We start from the raw sequence: 24598 nt of genomic DNA on the forward strand, positions 1-24598 counted from the left end.
GTTAGCAGCAGATGATGTATCAAAAACAAACAACGGAACATCCGTCAATATATTTTTATCTACACCCCACGTCTGTAAACAGCAGACAAAATAGGTCACGCCTGCTCTCCACTCATCGTAATTACCAAGCGGCAAACTTTCCAGAGGTCTTTTAATTTAAAGTTTTAAAAAACCTGGCTTGTTACCCCTAGCCCAGTCGCCAAGTATGTAAATAAGTCTGGGAGAGCCTATTTGAAACCTTTGTGAGCTTTTCTTTTTGTAGCGTACTAGCGTAGCCTAGATCTACATCTACAACGCAAGAAAGAGAGGGAGAGAGAGGAGGGGGCTCTAGTTTTTTAAAATGAGAATTAAAAAAAATCAGGTTAGAAACGAAACAAACGCAGTTTACGTTAATTTAAATATTTAGGTATAACTTAGTTTTGTTTTTTCATTTTTAAGTCAAATAATGTATGTTTGTTCATTTATTACGTTTTAGTAAAAATTTGCTTATATTCACGGTAGATTTGTGAAGGGTCGGGTGAGGGAGATTTAAAGAGCAACGATTTCGTTAAAATGCCCCTCCAAATGTTAATTAATAATAATAACACTGAGAGTTGTCAATGGATAGGGTGGGGGTGCATGTGGTCAATGGATAGAGTGGGGTGCATGTGGTCAATGGATAGGGTGGGGGTGCATGTGGTCAATGGATAGGGTGGGGGGTGCATGTGGTCACTTGCCTTAGATCCAAGTGTGGGCCACAACAGTCTGTCTGTGGCTTTGATTATCGTCTGGGTTGAAGTGTAATTTTTTAATTCCTTTATTTCACATTTTAACGAACACTTACGACGTGTAAAACACTCAGTGGATAAAATACAACCGGTGCACAGGGTAATTGGGTACCTGCACATAAAGCAAATCACACAAATTAATCATAACGCCAATCGGCTCATCCGTAAGATTGAAATAGGTTCCACAAACTATCATACAGTTGAATAACAAAGTTCAACAAACTGTCGTATCGTTGGGAGACGTGGCCAGTACAGCACGTCTAATTACGGACCAGCAGACAGCGGTCAACTGAATACATCCGGCCTCGTCACTTTCACTCGGACGTGTCACAGATGCTGACCCCGTCTACCCTCCAATCCCGACACTCGTGTGGCCCACCCCGCTCGGCGTGTCCTCGGTTAGCGTAGATTCGTTACAGCTGGTGATGACGTCAAGTCTAGTCACCACCTGCAAGTGTTTGACATCCTCGTTTGGGAGCCGCGTCACGTGACCACCAAGTTACACTAGCACGTGACCGACGTGACCAATCTGTTATAAATCACGAAGTTGATATAATTAGATCACAAACCTTTAGTACTTCAATCCATGCTTTTACAAAACAAAACTACAAAAAAAATGGGTAGTCGATGAAAAGTGTGAAAATGTTTATTATGAGCAACAGCTAAATTAAAAGTGTGGAAGTGTACGATGACATCGTCCCCACATTGACCCTCTTCGAACTGTCACGGATTAACCCAAAACAGTCCGTACCAAACATAATTAGCCCATAACCACCGCTGTGTGAAAATATAGAGTTCAAGTTAAATCTGACTGAGGTCTTTGACTTCAGCAAAGTCAGGCTGTTACCCCATTTTAATACAGCAGACGAATACATTGTTTTGACTTTAATCAGCTAACCGAATTACATAAAAGCTATTTGTCACGTTGCTAGGGTGTGTGTGTGTGGGGTTGGGGGGGGGGGGGGGGGGAGGGTGGTTGTTCTGGATACCAAATCTATGGGGGCGCAAAAGAGGGTAAAAAACAAACATTTTGAACGGCATTGTGCTACTCACTTCCCATTTATCTAAACAAAATAACAAAGGGATACAATTCACAATTGTTTCCTCAAGTTGTTAATAAATGAAAAATTAAGTAGCTAAAAAATAAAAATCAAAGTGAATCGTTGTTTATGACTAAATATAGCATCATCATTAAAATTCTTATATGAAAATATGTTTGTTCTTTACTATACTTATATTTTAGAATTATTATTAGACTTTATTTTAAATTGAAAAGGATTAGCTTTATTAAATAATCGAATTATAAATTGTTTAAAATTTAATTCAATCTTTTGCTACCTTGATGAGTACATTTGTATAAGCCATGCAGATGTCATTATTTCTATTTGAAAATAAAAGTTTCATTGAAATTGTTTTTACTTGTCTTGGGTTTTGTACATATCAAACTTAACTCCATCACTTATTTGCCATAATTATTATTAAGCTATCACTTATATTTATATGTAAATTTTGTTACTGTAAAATATGTTGTAATTTGTTTTAAAAAATTAAAGTTTAATAAAAAAAATTAAATAAAAAATCAACCAATCATTATACATGTTATTTTTTACAAGCTTTTATTACACTCACTTCTTGTCTGTCTAGATCGAAACGCCCTTGTGAAATTGCAGGCAGTTCTAACTGACAGATACGGTTCGTAGTTGGTACGTGGGTCAAGACATGAAGACAATGCATCGTGACATTCAATTTGACTTAATTGGTCGCCTAATTCATTTTTTATGAATTAATTAAAATTTGGACCGAATTAGTAGGCAGTTCTATCAACACGCATCATCACGGCCGTCTTGGGCGTGGAGCGATTGGGGGGGGGGGGGGGGCCTCTACGACAACAGCGCGTCATCACGTTCAATAGGCGCGCAATGGTTTTTAGTCGGGTCAGCGTCTAGTTCTTTACCACTAGACTACGCCATCCCATAGTACTTTACTGAAATTTTAGCTATAGACTTGACCACAGACTGAACAGTATAATTGTCTTCGGTTCAAGAGGTGTTAAAGATTTGTGTTCTATGATGTGTTAGCTAATTGTGGCAATTTTTGGATTGTAACTAAAAACTGCGTTATTTTCACAATAAACACTTCTCCATTTGGATAATTAAAATTGTTTCTACATTTGAATATGCCTTTATTTTTCTTCTTTAAAAAAAATAGTTTATACATTTATAACATCTACCATATTATTTTCAACAAAAGTCCGTATCTTTAAGTTCTCCATATATCCCTGAACATACTGATCACATCGCCTAAAAATATTGTGGACAGAGAGAGATGGAGAGAAGTGCGCACAAGGGCTTTTATTATATATTAGGATAGTTGCACTATTTTTCTTAAGAATTACCTTCTCTTTAGTCTAGTTTCTTCTGTCGTTTATTGTGGTTGTACTGGCTGTAACTGAGTACGAACACTTTTGGACTTCGATTGGGCGCCAACATTTTTGGACTTCGATCAGTATTTAAAGAAATAGTTTCAGATTGTCCAATGTATACATACCTCACTTTGGGCCATAATTCTATGACTGATACTTCCACCATAAACAAACACAGACTAAAGACACAAAACACAATAAACAAACACAGACTAAAGACACAAAACACAATAAACAAACACAGACTGAAGACACAAAACACAATAAACAAACACAGACTGAAGACAACACAACTTGACATCTTAGCCAGTTTATTCAAGACTTCACAGAAGAGAAGTTATTACATTGGCTTATGTTTTCATCATCCGGAAATACTAAAGAATAAATAAAACATATTATGACTGGCTAACATCGTGTACCTTACTAGGAAAGCACAAGCCAGATAAATTTGGAATCAGACAAGCCTAAGGATAAATGCTAGTATAGTTCCACCCTGACATCACACCACTGAATATGTACAGGCAATGTCTACATCAATATGTGCAGCTGACATACACAAACTGTTGACACCAACACTCATCTGTTGACACCAACACACCATCTGTTGACACCAACACATGACCTATTGACACCAACACACCATCTACTGACCAAGCCATATAGCTTTAGGCCCAACATTTTCTCTTTGGAAACTGGTCAAATTCTACCAAGTACACACAAAAAATGTTTCTTACAAAACTTCTATTTAGACTTTTAAAAAATGGACCTCAACAGACAAAAGCTGTCCTAAAACAATTTTATTCAAATAGATAAAAACCAAGCCAGCTGGACCAAATCAGTTCAAGCTCACAAATTTATCACAAAAAATGTATTAACAAATAAATTATCTGGGATATACAAAAAAAAATAGCATATTTAACATTCAGACTCTGTCACACTTGTAAACTTATTTTAATAGAGCCTTTGGTATACAATCATGAACAGACTAATATTGTTCTAGTTAATTGTGAAGAACATTTCATTGGTTTAATCTAGTGAAATTGCTACATCTATCAGTGTGTTTTACATCTTATTCTATGTCAACAACAACTTTAGCTGAGTGATAGTCTAAGCTGACTAAATAAATGCAAGGGAATTCTCAAATTATTGCAGGGTTTCCCCATTAAAAAACTGGGTTTTCCCCATTAAAAAATTGGGTTTTCCCAATAAAGCATATAGTACAAGGTAACATCACACCAGTGGATTGTGAAGACAGGTAAACTACAAGGTGAGTCATCGGGTAAACCACCCAGCTCTCTGAAACACTTGCCACTACAGCAGGTGGTAGAACAACAAAGTCACATGACTCAAGTTCCAATCATGGTTAATCAAAGCACAATATCATTAAAAAAAAAAGACCCACTTCAAACAGCCTCACCCAATGCTGTGTACAACTATTGTAAAATGTTATAATGAATAGCAGACATTAAAATTACACATTTTTTAGAATGAAAACTTGATCATTGGTAATGAATTCTTAAACTATTTTGTAACACAAAAAATGCTAGATTGCCATGACGTCAATGCATCAGTCTAACAAAGCTACAATTGTTTAAGTCTAGCTTTAACAGGATAATGACACACTCCCTCAGTACAGCAACAAGAAATGTCTGCCTCACAATGGTACACATTCCCAACCCACCATACATACAGATTCAATGGTACACATTCGCAACCCACCCTACACACAGATTTAATGGTACACATTCCCAACCCACCCTACACACAGATTCATGTATTAATGTCCCCTTATGTCCTGAGTGAGAATTTTTAAATACTGACCCCACAAGAATGGCCTGAAATCAATCTTGTGAGTTATGGGACTGAGTTGACCACACACTAGCCATCAATCACACACCTGAGTTGACCACACATTAGCCACTACAACACCAATCACACACCTGGCATGGACCACTAATTAAACATTTTGATTGATTTATACACCTGTACTAACAACATGGAACCCCGTAGAAATAAAGCAACACAAAATTGATTTAAAAAAATGATAAATAAGAAATTGTAGTTGATTGACTATGCTATGTACAATGTAAACAAAAGGATTGGGTGTTGTCACTGCATTAGATGGGGGGGGGGGGGGGGGGGGGGGGGGGGAAATATCCTACCAAGTTTGGTGCATCAGAAGGTTAAACAAAATGTGACAAAATGTGATCATAAGCAGGCATACAGCCCCGCACTACGTTTAGTTGTGACATCTTGGCATACAGCCCCGCACTACGTCTAGTTGTGACATCTAGTTGAGAGGACACCCCTGTCAAATCCATAGGTTATATCAGTGTGTGTGAGAGAGGTGTTGTGTCGGCTAATGACACCCTACCATAGGAACATGAAATTATAATCCAAGACTTTCAACTATTCTAGCACACTTGATATTTTTTTTTAAAGCATGAAAAACTGACCAGATTTAGCAAGCACAAGACTAGCAGAAGAGTGCATATATAAAGTTAGTACACAATAACCACTGGATCTATACACAATGTTAGTACTCAATGGAACAATTAAGGAATGACTTTGAGCTTACAATTAACTCAGGCACAACAAATCCTTCTTTACAACAATCAGTTGTTTGTTTGTTTGTTTAGGTTTAAAAAAAAGTAATGGTAAGCACACAGGTCAAAACTCTGGCACAAAATTAAGTCTCAAAAGATGGATTTTTTTTCCCCAAAGCATAAGTAGATAAACACAGACACACTTGTTTAGAACATAATCACAGTAAACAGGGGCAAGAACACAGATAAACAATCCAGGACTATCATAAAACTGATAATACTAAGTTCCCTCCCTTTGTGAGGAGGGAGGAAATGCTAACAGCTGACACAGACATCATAAATACACACAGGTTGTACACACCTATCCTCTCTGGGGTAGCTCTACACACATTCAACCTTAAACCTGGGGTCATTGAAAAAATCTTTGAACAGTGACAACCGAGATGGCTGGCTGAATGTTCTAGAGAAGTCCGTCTGGCGCTGTCGGCTAAAACAATGTGGCAAACAAACAACATGAGAGCAAGCAAGTGAAACCTGGCTGGCAGCAAACAACCCACTCATCCTAGCCAGGACAGATGACCAACACACCCACATCACCAGCTAGTGGTCATCTAATGTCAAGGTCATGCAGTGATCAAAGAGAAAGAGTACACCTTGGGCCTATAGTACTTACAGTCATATATCTACATCTAAACTGAAATCACTGGGGGACTACACATCCCTCCTTAGGGTAAATATATATACATCACCAAACTGTTAACACTAGGCCCACACTACATCCCACACATTCACTAACACCATACATTAAGTTTTTATTTTGCTTAAAAAGCAATCTTCATTTGAAATCATGTTTGAAATCATTCACAGGTTCATTTTAAAATTTCATTAAAAAAATTCTCAATTTCTGCACAAGGCAAAAAAAAAATGATACAATTCCATTAAATTTTGTAAACATAAAAAACTTAATTTTCTCTCTCCTGTATTCTAGTGCAGCTAAATGTACAATCTTACAGTGCACAAACTGGTATAGAGGAGAACTGACCAAGCAAGCAATGAGTGAATCTATGTCGGGGCGTGGGATCACAAGAAGATGTCAGGACACATGTGCCAGTCTTGTCTCTCCTTACACTCCCAGTACTTCTTGTTGAAGATGTGGATCATGGCACCTGTTGTCACGTCACGTTCTTTTTTAAACCAAGTTGCTTGGTAGTGAGGGACGTCTTTGCCTGCAATATTTTACTTTTCTATTAGCACTAGCTACAGTCATCTCAAACTTTTCTATTAGCACTAGCTAGAGTCATCTCAAACTTTTCTATTAGCACTAGCTACAGTCATCTCAAACTTTTCTATTAGCACTAGCTAGAGTCATCTCAAACTTTTCTATTAGCACTAGCTACAGTCATCTCAAACTTTTCTATTAGCACTAGCTACAGTCACCTCAAACTTTTATATTAGCACTAGCTACAGTCATCTCAAACTTTTATATTAGCACTAGCTACAGTCATCTCAAACTTTTATATTAGCACTAGCTACAGTCATCTCAAACTTTTATATTAGCACTAGCTACAGTCATCTCAAACTTTTGTATTAGCACTAGCTACAGTCATCTCAAACTTTTATATTAGCACTAGGTAGAGTCATCTTAAACTTTTCTATTAGCACTAGGTAGAGTCTTCTCAAACTTTTCTATTAGCACTAGCTAGAGTCTTCTCAAACTTTTCTATTAGCACTAGCTACAGTCATCTCAAACTTTTCTATTAGCACTTGCTACAGTCATCTCAAACTTTTATATTAGCACTAGCTTCAGTCATCTCAAACTTTTCTATTAGCACTAGCTTCAGTCATCTCAAACTTTTCTATTAGCACTAGCTACAGTCATCTCAAACTTTTATATTAGCACTAGCTTCAGTCATCTCAAACTTTTATATTAGCACTAGCTAGAGTCATCTCAAACTTTTGTATTAGCACTAGCTACAGTCATCTCAAACTTTTCTATTAGCACTAGCTACAGTCATCTCAAACTTTTCTATTAGCACTTGCTACAGTCATCTCAAACTTTTATATTAGCACTAGCTTCAGTCATCTCAAACTTTTCTATTAGCACTAGCTTCAGTCATCTCAAACTTTTCTATTAGCACTAGCTACAGTCATCTCAAACTTTTATATTAGCACTAGCTTCAGTCATCTCAAACTTTTCTATTAGCACTAGCTACAGTCATCTCAAACTTTTATATTAGCACTAGCTTCAGTCATCTCAAACTTTTCTATTAGCACTAGCTAGAGTCATCTCAAACTTTTGTATTAGCACTAGCTACAGCCATCAAAAAACTTTATTTATAAACCAAAAGGAACAACCCTCCAACACAATGAGGGCAAATAAAGTAGTTAATGTTTATTTGAAGGTCATGTAAGGACAGTACAATACCAAGCTACTTTACTCTTACTGCCTAGAATTATTTTTTCTCTCATTAAAAAACTCTATATGATGCATATCAAATTTGAAATGATACTAACTGCCCAACCCAATAATATTTAGTTTTTAGTAATACATTTTTTTTTACTGAACAAGGAAAATTGACTTAATTTTAGCATATATAAATACAATTGAAAGTAACATTATAGTGATATGTAATTCATCAAAACAACAAAGTAAATAGAGAAAACTACTGCTCACCTTCTGCCCTCATTGCCTCAGCCTCTGCTTCCCTCTGTTTCCTCACTTCTCTTTGTTTTTCTTCAAGCTTGACCTTGACCCTGTTGGCCTCATCCCATTGGCCTTCTTCCATCAGCCTCTGGTCAGGTCTATGCCTGGAGTCTGTGGGAGCCACGCCCTCTTCCATTTCATTCATCTCTATGGCCAGAGGACTGAAGAAGTAAACCTTCTCTGACCCGGGGCTGAAACAAATATAGTCTCATCATGAAGACTTCTGACTTTGGAGTAAAACTAGTCCAATCACACACAGCAAACAGCTAGCAGCCATTACTTACGCAGGGTTTCTGACTTTCCACATGGTTTTGTGAGGTCCTGTCTCAAAGACTGGCTTCCCCTTGTTGGACTCCTCAGCGTGGACAATCTGTGCTGCCTCCATCTTCTGGTCCCACGTCCCCGTCAACACCCACTTGGCCTCACCCTGGATGTCTGTCACAACACCTGTCACCTGGTCGTAGGGGTTAGAGGTCATTAGTTGAAAGGTCATGGTGGTTAAAGGCGATAATATCAGTTCACTTTAGACAACTTGTTATTGGGTGTACAGATCAGCTGATTTAATTATTTCATTGGAACCTTTCCAAATTAAATTATATCCTTTTCTATCTCATTGAAAATTTTTAAAAATAAATTACACCTAATTAAATGATTTAATTGATTGATACATAAATAATTTTTAACATGATTATTACCATTTTAAAGATTTTAATTTGATTTAAAACCTAACTCAATAAATTTAAATTAGGTTAGGGGGTCTCCCAAAAACTCTTAAATAAAAATGTTGGAGGGGGTGGAAGGGCTCAGACTTTGTTGTGACATGGGGGGGGGGGGGGGGTTTGCATGTCTAGAAACATATTTTAGTCTTTATTTTGCACTTGCTTTTTAAAAACATTTTGCATTGTAATAGAAATTGATGAATACATTCAATGTTGATGGCGCTGGGTAAATATTAAAATAAAATTTAAAAAATAAAACAGAAACTGTGGTTTACAGTTGGAGGGGTGGGGGGGGGGGGGGGGGGTTCCAGATTGTTTTGTTGATAGTGAGGTAAAGATTGTGTTTAAAAAAGTCTGTGTTGTGTATACAAATGAAGCCTTTTACCCAATTAAAATGTGTGTATTTCTCATCAACTTATTTATAATAGAGAAAAAGTTGTTTTGACCATGTGACCAAAGACCTTGAACTCTCACCTTTCTGGGATTCTCTCTAGAGAAGTAGCTGTAGGCTGAGTACTTGAGGTGACACTTGTCACCATTGGTGTGGTTGGTGATGTCCATCTCACCATGGTTGTCCACCCACAGTTTACCAACGATGATGTTGTTGACTGTGGTGGTCACCTTGCGCCAGGTGTAGTGGTGACCAGTTTTGTGAAACACCAGGTGAGCAATACCTGGAAGCAGACATTCAGCATATGATTCAAATAACTAACTAGTGCCACATTAGACAAAAGACATGTACAATGATTCAAATAACTAACTGGTGCCACATTAGACAAAAGACATGTACAATGATTCAAATAACTGGTGCCACATTAGACAAAAGACATGTACAATAATTTTATAATTCAAATAACGAACTAGTGCCACATTAGACAAAAGACATGTACAATGTTAAGGTCCTTACCCATTGGAACTATTTGCAAGTATCTTCCCCTGAATTTGGTTGTCATGGTAAATTCCTGCCAGGTACTCCACTCTCTCCCATCTATGTGCATGGCCAGCATGGGAGGGTGATGGGACACCTGAAATGTTCATACAAGCTGCCGTTATAAAATCTACATAGTGTGAGTGGGGTGATGGGACACCTGAAATGTTCATACAAGCTGCCGTTATAAAATCTACATAGTGTGAGTGGGGTGATGGGACACCTGAAATGTTCATACAAGCTGCCGTTATAAAATCTACATAGTGTGAGTGGGGTGATGGGACACCTGAAATGTTCATACAAGCTGCCGTTATAAAATCTACTTTGTGTGAGTGGGGTGATGGGACACCTGAAATGTTCATACAAGCTGCCGTTATAAAATCTACATAGTGTGAGTGGGGTGATGGGACACCTGAAATGTTCATACAAGCTGCCGTTATAAAATCTACATAGTGTGAGTGGGGTGATGGGACACCTGAAATGTTCATACAAGCTGCCGTTATAAAATCTACATAGTGTGAGTGGGGTGATGGGACACCTGAAATGTTCATACAAGCTGCCGTTATAAAATCTACTTTGTGTGAGTGGGGTGATGGGACACCTGAAATGTTCATACAAGCTGCCGTTATAAAATCTACATAGTGTGAGTGGGGTGATGGGACACCTGAAATGTTCATACAAGCTGCCGTTATAAAATCTACATAGTGTGAGTGGGGTGATGGGACACCTGAAATGTTCATACAAGCTGCCGTTATAAAATCTACATAATGTGAGTGGGGTGATGGGACACCTGAAATGTTCATACAAGCTGCCGTTATAAAATCTACATAGTGTGAGTGGGGTGATGGGACACCTGAAATGTTCATACAAGCTGCCGTTATAAAATCTACATAGTGTGAGTGGGGTGATGGGACACCTGAAATGTTCATACAAGCTGCCATTATAAAATCTACATAGTGTGAGTGGGGTGATGGGACACCTGAAATGTTCATACAAGCTGCCGTTATAAAATCTACATAGTGTGAGTGGGGTGATGGGACACCTGAAATGTTCATACAAGCTGCCGTTATAAAATCTACATAGTGTGAGTGGGGTGATGGGACACCTGAAATGTTCATACAAGCTGCCATTATAAAATCTACATAGTGTGAGTGGGGTGATGGGACACCTGAAATGTTCATACAAGCTGCCGTTATAAAATCTACATAGTGTGAGTGGGGTGATGGGACACCTGAAATGTTCATACAAGCTGCCGTTATAAAATCTACATAGTGTGAGTGGGGTGATGGGACACCTGAAATGTTCATACAAGCTGCCGTTATAAAATCTACTTTGTGTGAGTGGGGTGATGGGACACCTGAAATGTTCATACAAGCTGCCGTTATAAAATCTACATAGTGTGAGTGGGGTGATGGGACACCTGAAATGTTCATACAAGCTGCCGTTATAAAATCTACTTTGTGTGAGTGGGGTGATGGGACACCTGAAATGTTCATACAAGCTGCCGTTATAAAATCTACTTTGTGTGAGTGGGGTGATGGGACACCTGAAATGTTCATACAAGCTGCCGTTATAAAATCTACATAGTGTGAGTGGGGTGATGGGACACCTGAAATGTTCATACAAGCTGCTATTATAAAATCTACTTTGTGTGAGTGGGGTGATGGGACACCTGAAATGTTCAAAAGAGCGCCTATAATAAAATCTACATAGTGTGAGTGGGTGATGGGACACCTGAAATGTTCAAAAGAGCGCCTATAATAAAATCTACATAGTGTGAGTGGAGCAGCTGTGACATGAGTGAGTACAGAGCTATCCACAGCCACCCAGCCCTATCACATATAACAACAGCAACTGGTAGATGGTTATCTAACTTTTACTATCTGTGGGTCACACTGAAACAAACTGAAGTAGGCTTCCAGTATTGATTTAACTAAGTGCATTATCTATCACCCAGTGCATAAAACATTCAGCTGATCTTTGTCTGTGTGTGTGCAGCATGTGGCATCATATGTTTGTGTACATGACACACTGGTCTACAGTTAGCTGCTACAAGTCTATGTAATCCCCTAATAGGATCAAACAAAACAACATGTGTTACATGAAAGTAGCAGTCCCTACTCACTGGTCTACAGTTAGCTGCCACAAGTCTATGTAATCCCCTGATAGGATCAAACAAAACAACATGTGTTACATGAAAGTAGCAGTCCCTACACACTGGTCTACAGTTAGCTGCCACAAGTCTATGTAATCCCCTGATAGGATCAAACAAAACAACATGTGTTACATGAAAGTAGCAGTCCCTACCCGCCTATACCAGGGGTCGGCAACCTTTTGAAGCGGAAGAGCCAAAAGTTACAATTTTCAAAATTTCCCTGGTTTTAAAGAGCCACTAACATTTTTTTTATTTCAAATATTTTATTTTTTTATTAAGATTATTAGTATTTGTTCAAGGAGCTTGAGAGCCGCATCTTGATATCATAAGAGCCGCATGCGGCTCGCGAGAGAGCAGGTTGCCGACCCCTGCACTATACAAGTCATGTTACATCCACACAGATGGGGGTTGCTTGAGCTATTGATTCAGAAAACATTCAGCATCATATGATGTCTTACTTAGCACATTCCATTTAAAATTACAACCATACCTAATGCTTTATTACATATCCAGTCATCCCATGTGTTTACCTGCTCTGATATGCCCTCCCATCCCATGTGTTTACCTGCTCTGATATGCCCTCCCATCCCATGTGTTTACCTGCTCTGATATGCCCTCCCATCCCATGTGTTTACCTGCTCTGATATGCCCTCCCATCCCATGTGTTTACCTGCTCTGATATGCCCTCCCATGTGTTTACCTGCTCTGATATGCCCCTCATTCCATGTGTTTACCTGCTCTGATATGCCCTCCCATGTGTTTACCTGCTCTGATATGCCCTCCCATCCCATGTGTTTACCTGCTCAGATATGCCTCCCATGTGTTTACATGCTCTGATATGCCCTCCCATCCCATGTGTTTACCTGCTCTGATATGCCCTCCCATCCCATGTGTTTACCTGCTCTGATATGCCCTCCCATCCCATGTGTTTACCTGCTCTGATATGCCCCCTCATTCCATGTGTTTACCTGCTCTGATATGACCTCCCATGTGTTTACCTGTTCTGATATGCCCTCCCATACCATGTGTTTACCTGTTCTGTTATGCCCTCCCATGTGTTTACCTGCTCTGATATGCCCTCCCATCCCATGTGTTTCCCTGCTAAGATATGCCTCCCATCCCATGTGTTTACCTACTCTGATATGCCCTCCCATACCATGTGTTTACCTGCTCTGATATGCCCTCCCATGTTTACCTGCTCAGATATACCTCCCATCCAATGTGTTTACCTGCTCTGATATGCCCTTCCATCCCATGTGTTTACCTACTCTGATATGCCCTCCCATCCAATGTGTTTACCTGCTCTGATATGCCCTCCCATACCATGTGTTTACCTGTTCTGTTATGCCCTCCCATACCATGTGTTTACCTGTTCTGTTCTGCCCTCCCATGTGTTTACCTGTTCTGTTATGCCCTCCCATACCATGTGTTTACCTGCTCTGATATGCCCTCCCATCCCATGTGTTTACCTGCTCTGATATGCCCTCCCATCCCATGTGTTTACCTGCTCTGATATGCCCTCCCATCCCATGTGTTTACCTGCTCTGATATGCCCTCCCATCCCATGTGTTTACCTGCTCTGATATGCCCTCCCATGTTTACCTGCTCTGATATGCCCTCCCATACCATGTGTTTACCTGCTCTGATATGCCCTTCCATGTTTACCTGCTCTGATATGCCCTCCCATGTTTACCTGCTCTGATATGCCCTCCCATACCATGTGTTTACCTGCTCTATGCCCTCCCATCCCATGTGTTTACCTGCTCTGATATGCCCTCCCATGTTTACCTGCTCTGATATGCCCTCCCATCCCATGTGTTTACCTGTTCTGTTCTGCCCTCCCATACCATGTGTTTACCTGCTCTGATATGCCCTCCCATGTGTTTACCTGCTCTGATATGCCCTCCCATGTGTTTACCTGCTCTGATATGCCCTCCCATCCCATGTGTTTACCTGCTCTGATATGCCCTCCCATCCCATGTGTTTACCTGCTCTGATATGCCCTCCCATCCCATGTGTTTACCTGCTCTGATATGCCCTCCCATCCCATGTGTTTACCTGCTCTGATATGCCCTTCCATCCCATGTGTTTACCTACTCTGATATGCCCTCCCATCCAATGTGTTTACCTGCTCTGATATGCCCTCCCATACCCTGTGTTAACCTGTTCTGTTATGCCCTCCCATGTGTTAACCTGTTCTGTTCTGCCCTCCCATACCATGTGTTTACCTGTTCTGTTATGCCCTCCCATGTGTTTACCTGTTCTGATATGCCCTCCCATGTGTTTACCTGCTCTGATATGCCCTACCATGTTTACCTGCTCTGATATGCCCCCTCATTCCATGTGTTTACCTGTTCTGTTATGCCCTCCCATACCATGTGTTTACCTGTTCTGTTATGCCCTACCATGTGTTTACCTGCTCAGATATGCCTCCCATCCCATGTGTTTACCTACTCTGATATGCCCTTCCATCCCATGTGTTTACCTACTCTGATATGCCCTCCCATCCAATGTGTTTACCTGCTCTGATATGCCCTCCCATACCCTGTGTTAACCTGTTCTGTTATGCCCTCCCATGTGTTTACCTGTTCTGTTCTGCCCTCCCATACCATGTGTTTACCTGTTCTGTTATGCCCTCCCATGTGTTTACCTGTTCTGATATGCCCTCCCATGTGTTTACCTGCTCTGATATGCCCTACCATGTTTACCTGCTCTGATATGCCCCCTCATTCCATGTGTTTACCTGTTCTGTTATGCCCTCCCATACCATGTGTTTACCTGTTCTGTTATGCCCTACCATGTGTTTACCTGCTCAGATATGCCTCCCATCCCATGTGTTTACCTACTCTGATATGCCCTTCCATCCTATGTGTTTACCTACTCTGATATGCCCTCCCATCCAATGTGTTTACCTGCTCTGATATGCCCTCCCATATCCTGTGTTTACCTGTTCTGTTATGCCCTCCCGTGTGTTTACCTGTTCTGTTCTGCCCTCCCATACCATGTGTTTACCTGTTCTGTTATGCCCTCCCATGTGTTTACCTGTTCTGTTATGCCCTCCCATACCATGTGTTTACCTGCTCTGATATGCCCTCCCATGTTTACCTGCTCTGATATGCCCTCCCATGTGTTTACCTACTCTGATATGCCCTCCCATCCCATGTGTTTACCTGCTCTGATATGCCCTCCCATCCCATGTGTTTACCTGCTCTGATATGCCCTCCCATACCATGTGTTTACCTGTTCTGTTATGCCCTTCCATGTGTTTACCTGTTCTGTTATGCCCTCCCATCTCATGTGTTTACCTGCTCTGATATGCCCTCCCATGTGTTTACCTGCTCTGATATGCCCTCCCATCTCATGTGTTTACTTGCTCTGATATGCCCTTCCATCCCATGTGTTTACCTGCTCTGATATGCCCTTCCATCCCAGGTGTTTACCTGCTCTGATATGCCCTCCCATGTGTTTACCTGCTCTGATATGCCCTCCCATGTGTTTACCTGCTTTGATATGCCCTTCCATCCCATGTGTTTACCTGCTCTGATATGCCCTCCCATGTGTTTACCTGCTCTGATATGCCCTACCATGTTTACCTGCTCTGATATGCCCTCCCATCCCATGTGTTTACCTGCTCTGATATGCCCTCCCATCCCATGTGTTTACCTGCTCTAATATGCCCTTCCATCCCATGTGTTTACCTGCTCTGAAATGCCCTTCCATCCCAGGTGTTTACCTGCTCTGATATGCCCTCCCATGTGTTTACCTGCTCTGATATGCCCTACCATGTTTACCTGCTCTGATATGCCCTCCCATCCCATGTGTTTACCTGCTCTGAAATGCCCTTCCATCCCATGTGTTTACCTGCTCTGATATGCCCTTCCATCCCATGTGTTTACCTGCTCTGATATGCCCTTCCATCCCAGGTCTTCCATCCTGTCAAACTCAAATGTCTCCCCCAGCAGAGGGTTAAAAGGTTTGCCAACCCTGTACAAAGTTGTGGCGTAGGCCGACACAGTGAAGGCGGCCACCCAGGCCATTTGTTCCGCTGAATCTGGACACTTGGCCGCTTCATCTAAGATATGGGAATATTCCATCTCCTCCATGATTCTTTGTAACATAGACAGAGGTTCATTGAAGTTCACCTGAAATGTTATGTTTTTTTAATCAATCAAGCTTGTCGTAGGAAACTGCAGGAAGAATTTTTGTCCAGGATCATACCTTAACTCAATTTTAAAAATGTTTTTAAATTATGATGGCCCACATTGAGTAGGTAAGAAAGAAGACCAGACAAGGGGGACCACTGGCAAGGTTTACATGAGTTAATACCAAGTAACCAATGACACCCCTCTGATTTAATATACACTTGACTGTGTCTGAAGAAATCCCTCTGATATAATGTACACTTAACGTCTTTGAAGACAAATGCCACACTGGCTATTCTAAAACATTTTTAAAAAAATCAGGTAATTGTATTTCCCGCCACATAATTATATACAACAGAACATTTTTTGTAGTAAATTCCTCTTCATATAGCTTGGGGCAGTCTGAAAGAATCAATACACTTCACAGCTTTTTTATTTCCAAGTGTGGAGAAGACACAGAATTAGCTTTAACAGTGCAAAATTCAAAGGTGAGCAATTGTTAAGGCTAGAAGATTGTCTAGCACATCTTTTGACTGTCCAGCTTGACCACTAGATGAGAAGATCTACTGAACACTCACCAGGTAACAAAATGTTTAAATCAACAAGGTAAAGAGAAAAAAAAAGTTGAACACTCACAGGCATGGGAATTTTGGAGAGTTCCTTCCCAATAGCATTTTTCATGAAGCTCCAGAGGTTGAGGCTGATGTTGGGCTTGTCAGGGATACGTCTGCGCCTTTTCCTGCGGGACAGGGATGTGTCGGAGCCATGGGAGTCTGAGGACGTTGACTTGGGCATCCTGATCTTGTCCTGGCTGCCAGTCCTTTGGTGCTCTCTCTGGGAGTGCTGGAACACAGGGCACCAATAAGTGGGGATATTGCTCAGAGAAGTGCCAACATTGGGTGGAACACAGGGCACCAATAAGTGGGGACATTGCTCAGAGATGTGCCAACATTGGCTGGAACACAGGGCACCAATAAGTGGGGACATTGCTCAGAGATGTGCCAACATTGGCTGGAACACAGGGCACCAATAAGTGGGGATATTGCTCAGAGATGTGCCAACATTGGGTGGAACACAGGGCACCAATAAGTGGGGATATTGCTCAGAGAAGTGCCAACATTGGGTGGAACACAGGGCACCAATAAGTGGGGATATTGCTCAGAGATGTGCCAACATTGGGTGGAACACAGGGTACAAATAAGTGGGGATATTGCTCAGAGAAGTGCCAACAGCTGTAACACAGGGCACCAAAAAGTGGGGACATAGCTCAGAGAAGTACAAACATCAGGTGGAACACAGGGCACCACAACCAACCAAGGGATGTAACTACCATCTGATACAGACCAACACAACCAACCAAGGGATGTAACTACCATCTGATACAGACCAACACAACCAACCAAGGGATATAACTACCATCTGATACAGGCCAGCACAACCAACCAAGGGATGTAACTACCATCTGATACAGGCCAACACAACCAACCAAGGGATGTAACTACCATCTGATACAGACCAACACAACCAACCAAGGGATGTAACTACCATCTGATACAGACCAACACAACCAACCAAGGGATGTAACTACCATCTGATACAGACCAACACAACCAACCAAGGGATGTAACTACCATCTGATACAGACCAACACAACCAACCAAGGGATGTAACTACCATCTGATACAGGCCAAGAGAAAACTTACCTTTTTATTAGGGGATGTCTTGGTGGTGTAGACTGTGGCCTCATTGACGCTGCTCTCAGATTCTGATTCACTGGACAAGTCAGGGTAGCTCTCCATGCTGTCTGTCCTCCTGTCAAAGGAAAAATTAAAATGTAAACAACTAACAAACATAACCTGTTACATTTTCAGCTGGACTAGAGGGCCCAACAGTATTTGACCCAGTCTACTACAACTTTACTCTTCAGTCAGCTCAAAAAACTTTCAAGTCCAGTTTTTAAAAGATCTGATACTTTAGAGCTTCCCATGGACCCTGGCTGGCAGCAAGTGGACAGTCCCACATGATGGGCCAACACCACCAACAAACAACAACAGAGGGCCATCTAACAACTGCTTTTGTTTACTGGTCCCAATCACACAAACATCAACTGCCACAACAACAACATTAGTGTAAACAAACATCAGAGAGAGCTGGGTCTAACACAAACATTTGAAAGTTGTGTCCCCTACCTATGCATCATCTCAGAGGGTGTGTGGGGGAGGGCAACTGTTAACTCCCTGTCTTCCAGCTGATGTTCAGGTGCATCAACAAATTCATCGTCTTCAGAATCTGAAACAATCAAACACAACTCATTAGTTAACATCAACAAATTCATCGTCTTCAGAATCTGAAACATGTAAGTAATCAACATCAACCAACTAAAAAAGTAATGAATGTTGGCTGAAGAATTTTAATATCTTATCATCACTATACATCAAAAGTAGGATTCTACTTTATTCAGCCAAGATGGAGAAAACATTTCAGTCTTGAGAAATGAACAAAAAACTTTAGAGATTATTAAGTGCTAAATGAAAAGAGACAATCATTGATTAATAGTTCATGAAAAGGGTGTAATTAATAACATAATCAATATATAATTGGATGACCTCCCCTGAGTACCAGATGGCAAAAGTTACAGATCTTGCTACCCAAAGAACCAGTGGTATAAGTTATGTTCAAATAACAAATCCAGTGACACACACAAATATACACTGACTTCTGAGATCCAGTTCACTAAAGAATTCTGACCATTTCTCAACTAAGTAAAAAAACCATCCACTGATATAACCTTGTTCTAAATGTTATTGTCCACACAATTCTGGCTAAGTGCCACAGCCTCCCCTCCCCCATCCCCAGTGTTGTAGTTGAGGGCCTAGAAAGATGGAAACCTATAAATAGAACAGATCACTAGAGAATGATTCATCCCTTGGATTGAGTGGAGGGGCGTAGAGGGAGGGGGGAGAGTTGAAAGAATCAATACATAGAACATCTCCTGTGTTGACCACTGTTAGGCTTCAAGTAAGTGCCTACATTACTTTTTTATGCTGGGCAGGGTGGCAGGAGAGAAAATAGGGGACAGTAGATGGACAGAATATGTCAAGTGGATGGACAGATGGAGAGTGGATGGACAGATGGAGAGTGGATGGACAGATGGAGAGTGGATGGACAGATGGAGAGTGGATGGACAGATGGAGAGTGGATGGACAGATGGAGAGTGGATGGACAGAAGGAGAGTGGATGGACAGATGGAGAGTGGATGGACAGATGGAGAGTGGATGGACAGATGGAGAGTGGATGGACAGAAGAATGATAAATAGATGAGTATATCAAGTGGATGGACAGATGGAGAGTGGATGGACAGATGGAGAGTGGGTGGACAGATGGAGAGTGGATGGACAGAAGAATGATAAATAGATGAATATATCAAGTGGATGGACAGATGGAGAGTGGATGGACAGAAGAATGATAAATAGATGAATATATCAAGTGGATGGACAGATGGAGAGTGGATGGACAGAAGAATGATAAATAGATGAGTATATCAAGTGGATGGACAGATGGAGAGTGGATGGACAGATGGAGAGTGGATGGACAGAAGAATGATAAATAGATGAATATATCAAGTGGATGGACAGATGGAGAGTGGATGGACAGAAGAATGATAAATAGATGAATATATCAAGTGGATGGACAGATGGAGAGTGGATGGACAGAAGAATAAATAGATGAATATATCAAGTGGATGGACAGATGGAGAGTGGATGGACAGATGGATGATAAATAGATGAATATATCAAGTGGATGGACAGATGGAGAGTGGATGGACAGATGGAGAGTGGATGGACAGATGGATGATAACTAGATGAATATGTCAGGTGGATGGACAGATGGAGAGTGGATGGACAGATGGATGATAAATAGATGAATATATCAAGTGGATGGACAGATGGAGAGTGGATGGACAGATGGAGAGTGGATGGACAGATGGATGATAAATAGATGAATATGTCAGGTGGATGGACAGATGGAGAGTGGATGGACAGATGGATGATAAATAGATTAATATGTCAGGTGGATGGACAGAAGAATGATAAATAGATGAGTATATCAAGTGGATGGACAGATGGAGAGTGGAAGGACAGATGGATGAATGAACAGAGGGTGGGTAGATGAATGGGTTGATGGACAGATGGATGATAAATGGATGAATATGTCAGGTGGATGAACAGATGGATGATAAATGGATGAATAGGTCAGGTGGATAGACAGACGTTGAATGGATGAACAGATGGAGGGTAGATGGACAGATGGATGAATATGTCAGGTGGATGGACAGAGGGTTAATGGATGAGTGGATGGACAGGGGGGGGGGGGGGTGGATAGAGAAGATACTGTTAAGTGCAAACATGTTACTCTGTCAACTGAATAAAACTTGTCAATTAGGGTTGAAGAACAACTTTTCTTGTACAGATGGGCGGAGCTCAAAGACAGCAAGGGAATTCAGCTATCAAATAATCCAGAAATCACAGGGGTTAAAGGTTACTAGGTTATAGGATTGTATATTGATCATACTACATGATGCATTCAGCAATCCTAAGTGGAGCAAGCTATTTTTAGACTGTCAACAAGACATTTAGAAGAAAGTAACAGGAAAATAAGTCTGAACTGATCAAGCACAATTAGATTAGATTAAAATGAATTTAGTTTTTTGGCTGCTCTAAAGAGAACTTGACAATAGAAATTAATGATATTCCCAGTTCTTTCCAATTTCCTTGTATAACCTTTGATCTTTGGTCAATGCTGACATTAATTACCCCCCTGTCTGACGGCTGGCCAATAAGTCATGATTGGTCTCTCTGGATCTATGGGTGTATTCTTGTGTGCTATTTTTTCTGGCCACATACGTATAATATGATTTCTGGCCACATATGTACGGGCATCTAAGAGACATACTGACAATAAATCTAAGCATCCAAAATCCATGTTGGCAACATATATACTAAATCCTGGATAACAGTTAATGACCAGTCTGTCAAAGAACTAATACAAATCTTGCATTCTATCAACATCATGCATGTAATTTGTAACAGTCTATCAACATTACAGGCAGATTGTACCAGCCTATCAACATTATAGGCCAACGTGTACCAATTATGGGCCAACATGTACCAGCCAATCAACAATACTTGTACCAGTCTATCAACATTATATTTGTCAAGATGTACCTAAGGTCTATTAAAATTTAGCATTCGTTTACTTATATATCAGCATTAGATGTAGATCTACCAACATCCTAAGTTATAGATGCACCTATCTAATAAATATATAAACCTTATACAACATACATGTACCTGTATTGCTAAACAAAAGCGGGAAGGTTGGTGCCCACTTCACCCACTCTTAAGTACTGTATTAAAAAATGTCCAAGTAGGTCACAATAACTTTTATCTTCAATATAGAACATATCTAATTTTTTAAATAGTCTACGCTGATACTGATAAGAAGACCACACAACAAAGTAACAGTGTGAGAGAGACTTAAACTTAAACCTAATACTAGATTCTAGCTACAGTAGCTAGATCTAGACATAAAATTGTTCAAATTTTGGGAAGTTTTGGGGATTAAATCTAGTGTTTTTGAAAGACACACTTTTTGATAATTCATAAGAAATTAGTTTTGAGATCTGCACTTAAATTTTTAGCTAAGTACCCCAAAATATGGTCGAAGATTATAAATTCATTGTTTATTGGAATTGAAATATAAAATTTATAAATGCTGGAAATCCTACGAAGAGGTTAATTTTTCAATATGGCAGCCGTTGTCATAGTTACCAAACCAATTTTACCAATTTTAAGGTAAATGCATATTCAGATGTAGATCTACCTTAAAAAAGCTGTAGAGAAAAAGCAGTTTGCTGTCTAGAATCTAGATCTAGTATTAAAATATTATTTTTACCGGCGCCTACCCACTTAAGTTGACTTAAGTCTAAACTCTAGGTGTATAATAGTAAAATAATCTACTAAATCTAGATCTAGATGTAGAATAATCTAGAACTAGATCTACTATTTATCTAGCAAGAGCCGGAGTTAGATCTAGATTGTACATCTAGATCATCTCCACCACATAGAATCTACTAGATTCTAGACCTAGAAAGTCTAAACTAGATCTAACTAATGACATTCTAATGTTTTACTGAAATTCCGTAGAATTAAGTAAGGCCTACAATTTAGGGATTTTCAAAAACTGGAATGCTACACATATAGATCTAGATTCTAGATCTAATTTAGAATCTAGATTAGATCTAGAAATATCCATAATACTAATAATAATATTAATAGATTGGTACCAAACAGACGACAGTACAGACAGTCACTGAGTGAGTACACAGTTCATTTTTTCTTCTGTACTATAATCACACGCAGCTTCCGGTTCATTACCACGCATTATTTTTAATTCGTTTCCTTCATGCTTCGTTTTACTGCGCAGATGAAAATAATAAAACGATTGTTTACAGTTTAAATGCCATTTTGCTAGTTTTTTTTTTTTTGTTAATTTATGGAATAAACACGATCGCTGATGTTTACATTGAGTCAAAAACGAATTTTTGACTAGATCTAATTATAATAGCTAATAAAGATACGGATGCCAAAAGTATTGACCCCCCCCCCTTCCATGACGATGCCGTAAGCACATGAGACAGCTCAAACGCTAGATGAACACGACATCCAGTCCACCGAGCTTATGCAACGAGGGAAGTGTGCGACGTGTTTAACCCGAGGACGACGTTTTATAATTGTGTAGACCGTGGAGAGATGTCTCGCTAGGCTTTCAACAATGTCACTGCATCGCTTTGATCTAGCTGACATTTATTCTGTTGCATTTAAGGCAAACAGTTAAGACACTGCCGTATGTCACACAATCAGTATGTCCACTGCTAGTTGTCACACAACCAAGTGGTACCGTCACACAAGCAAGTGACACTGTCACACAACCAAGTGGCACTTCCACACAACAAAGTGACACTGCCACACAAACAAGTGACACTGTCACACAACCAAGTGGCACTGCCACACAACAAAGTTACACTGCCAAACAAACAAGTGACACTGTCACACAACCAAGTGAAACTGCCACACAACCAAGTGAGACTGACACACAACCAAGTGACACTGACACACAACCAAGTGACACTGACACACAACCAAGTGACACTGTCACACACCTATGCGACACTGTATCAAAGGGTACCTGTATACTCCCATACCACCGAACCATTGAGCCGCCATACCACCGAACCACTGAGCCAACAGCGTTGAAACTATGAGACAACCAATTTAATTAGGGGAAAAAAATCAATAGATATTTAATATTAGCGCGTCACTGTTGCCATTAGAAATAAGTGGGTGGGATGTAGCGAGCGGTCTACAAATGTTGTCCATGCTAGTTCATACACACAGACATAGAAAGTAGACCTAATGCACATTGTATGGACACGTTGACGTGATCTCGGTGTATCTAGTCATAATTAGGTGGCCATTACCACCCAGGCATATTCTCCATAACGTGAGTCAGGTACCCATCAGAGCTGGGTCAAACGGACTCTAGTCCGGGATGCGAACTCGAGTCTTTCGGGTTAGTAGTCGTGTGCGCTTTAGTATCCGACCACAGCGTCCCATTGGTAGACATGGTGACAGATTTAGCTGTACACTTGACTTTTATTTACGTTACATCAGCAGCTATAGATGACAGGGGTGAGTGAGACACGGATCTGTCCCCTTTCTAAAATCTCTACTGTCACTATAGATAGTTTACTACTTTAAACGGGGGGAGGGGGGGGGGCACGGAGGGTTATCCCCATTCTTTGTCACTAAAGCTAGCTTACATTCGACTGACGCAATACGTGATGTGACAAGTGGGTGACAGTGATCGATAGCTGCAGCCAGTGAATGACTATGGCTGTAGATGACTTGTACGACGTGCTGTCACGATCCAAATGACGCCATTGAGACGCTACAACGTCAGATTTAATTCAAGTTTTCCCACCAGACCAAGGCTTATTATACCCGTCCTTTAAATGTCATAACGCCCTCATTGAATGTACCGCGATATCGTACATCAGACGTCACTCACTGCCTGGTGTGGTGTGTTGGTGTTGTGTGTTGGTGTTGTGTGTTGGTGTTGTGTGTACCTGACCACGGTGGCCACAGTGCCGATA

General features: G+C 40.5%; 1 protein-coding gene and 1 long non-coding RNA gene across 3 annotated transcripts in view; both read right to left on the reverse strand.

Annotated features, from left to right (window-relative positions):
• Positions 1-3483: 3483 nt before the first annotated feature.
• On the reverse strand, positions 3484-5323 carry LOC131930205 (uncharacterized). Its single transcript, XR_009384095.1, has 2 exons — positions 5087-5323; positions 3484-5051 (listed from the first exon to the last, which is right to left on the reverse strand). It is a non-coding gene; the product is annotated as an uncharacterized LOC131930205 (long non-coding RNA).
• A 22-nt stretch (positions 5324-5345) lies between these two features.
• Positions 5346-24598, reverse strand: part of LOC131930206 (oxysterol-binding protein 1) — a 55627-nt gene continuing 36374 nt past the window's right edge. For both annotated transcript variants that reach the window (XM_059286618.1, XM_059286617.1), the window contains 9 exons: positions 18573-18672; positions 18087-18195; positions 17020-17226; positions 16138-16383; positions 10066-10183; positions 9633-9832; positions 8724-8893; positions 8410-8630; positions 5346-6961 (listed from right to left, as the gene is read on the reverse strand). In XM_059286618.1, the coding sequence (XP_059142601.1) occupies positions 6816-6961; positions 8410-8630; positions 8724-8893; positions 9633-9832; positions 10066-10183; positions 16138-16383; positions 17020-17226; positions 18087-18195; positions 18573-18672 (1517 nt within the window). In that variant the 3' untranslated portion in view covers positions 5346-6815. The remainder of the gene's footprint in view (positions 6962-8409; positions 8631-8723; positions 8894-9632; positions 9833-10065; positions 10184-16137; positions 16384-17019; positions 17227-18086; positions 18196-18572; positions 18673-24598) is intronic.

The sequence above is a fragment of the Physella acuta genome, unplaced genomic scaffold, assembly GCF_028476545.2.
Source record: "Physella acuta isolate Inbredline_101_S28 unplaced genomic scaffold, ASM2847654v3 ptg001738l, whole genome shotgun sequence".
Lineage (NCBI taxonomy): Eukaryota > Metazoa > Mollusca > Gastropoda > Physidae > Physella > Physella acuta.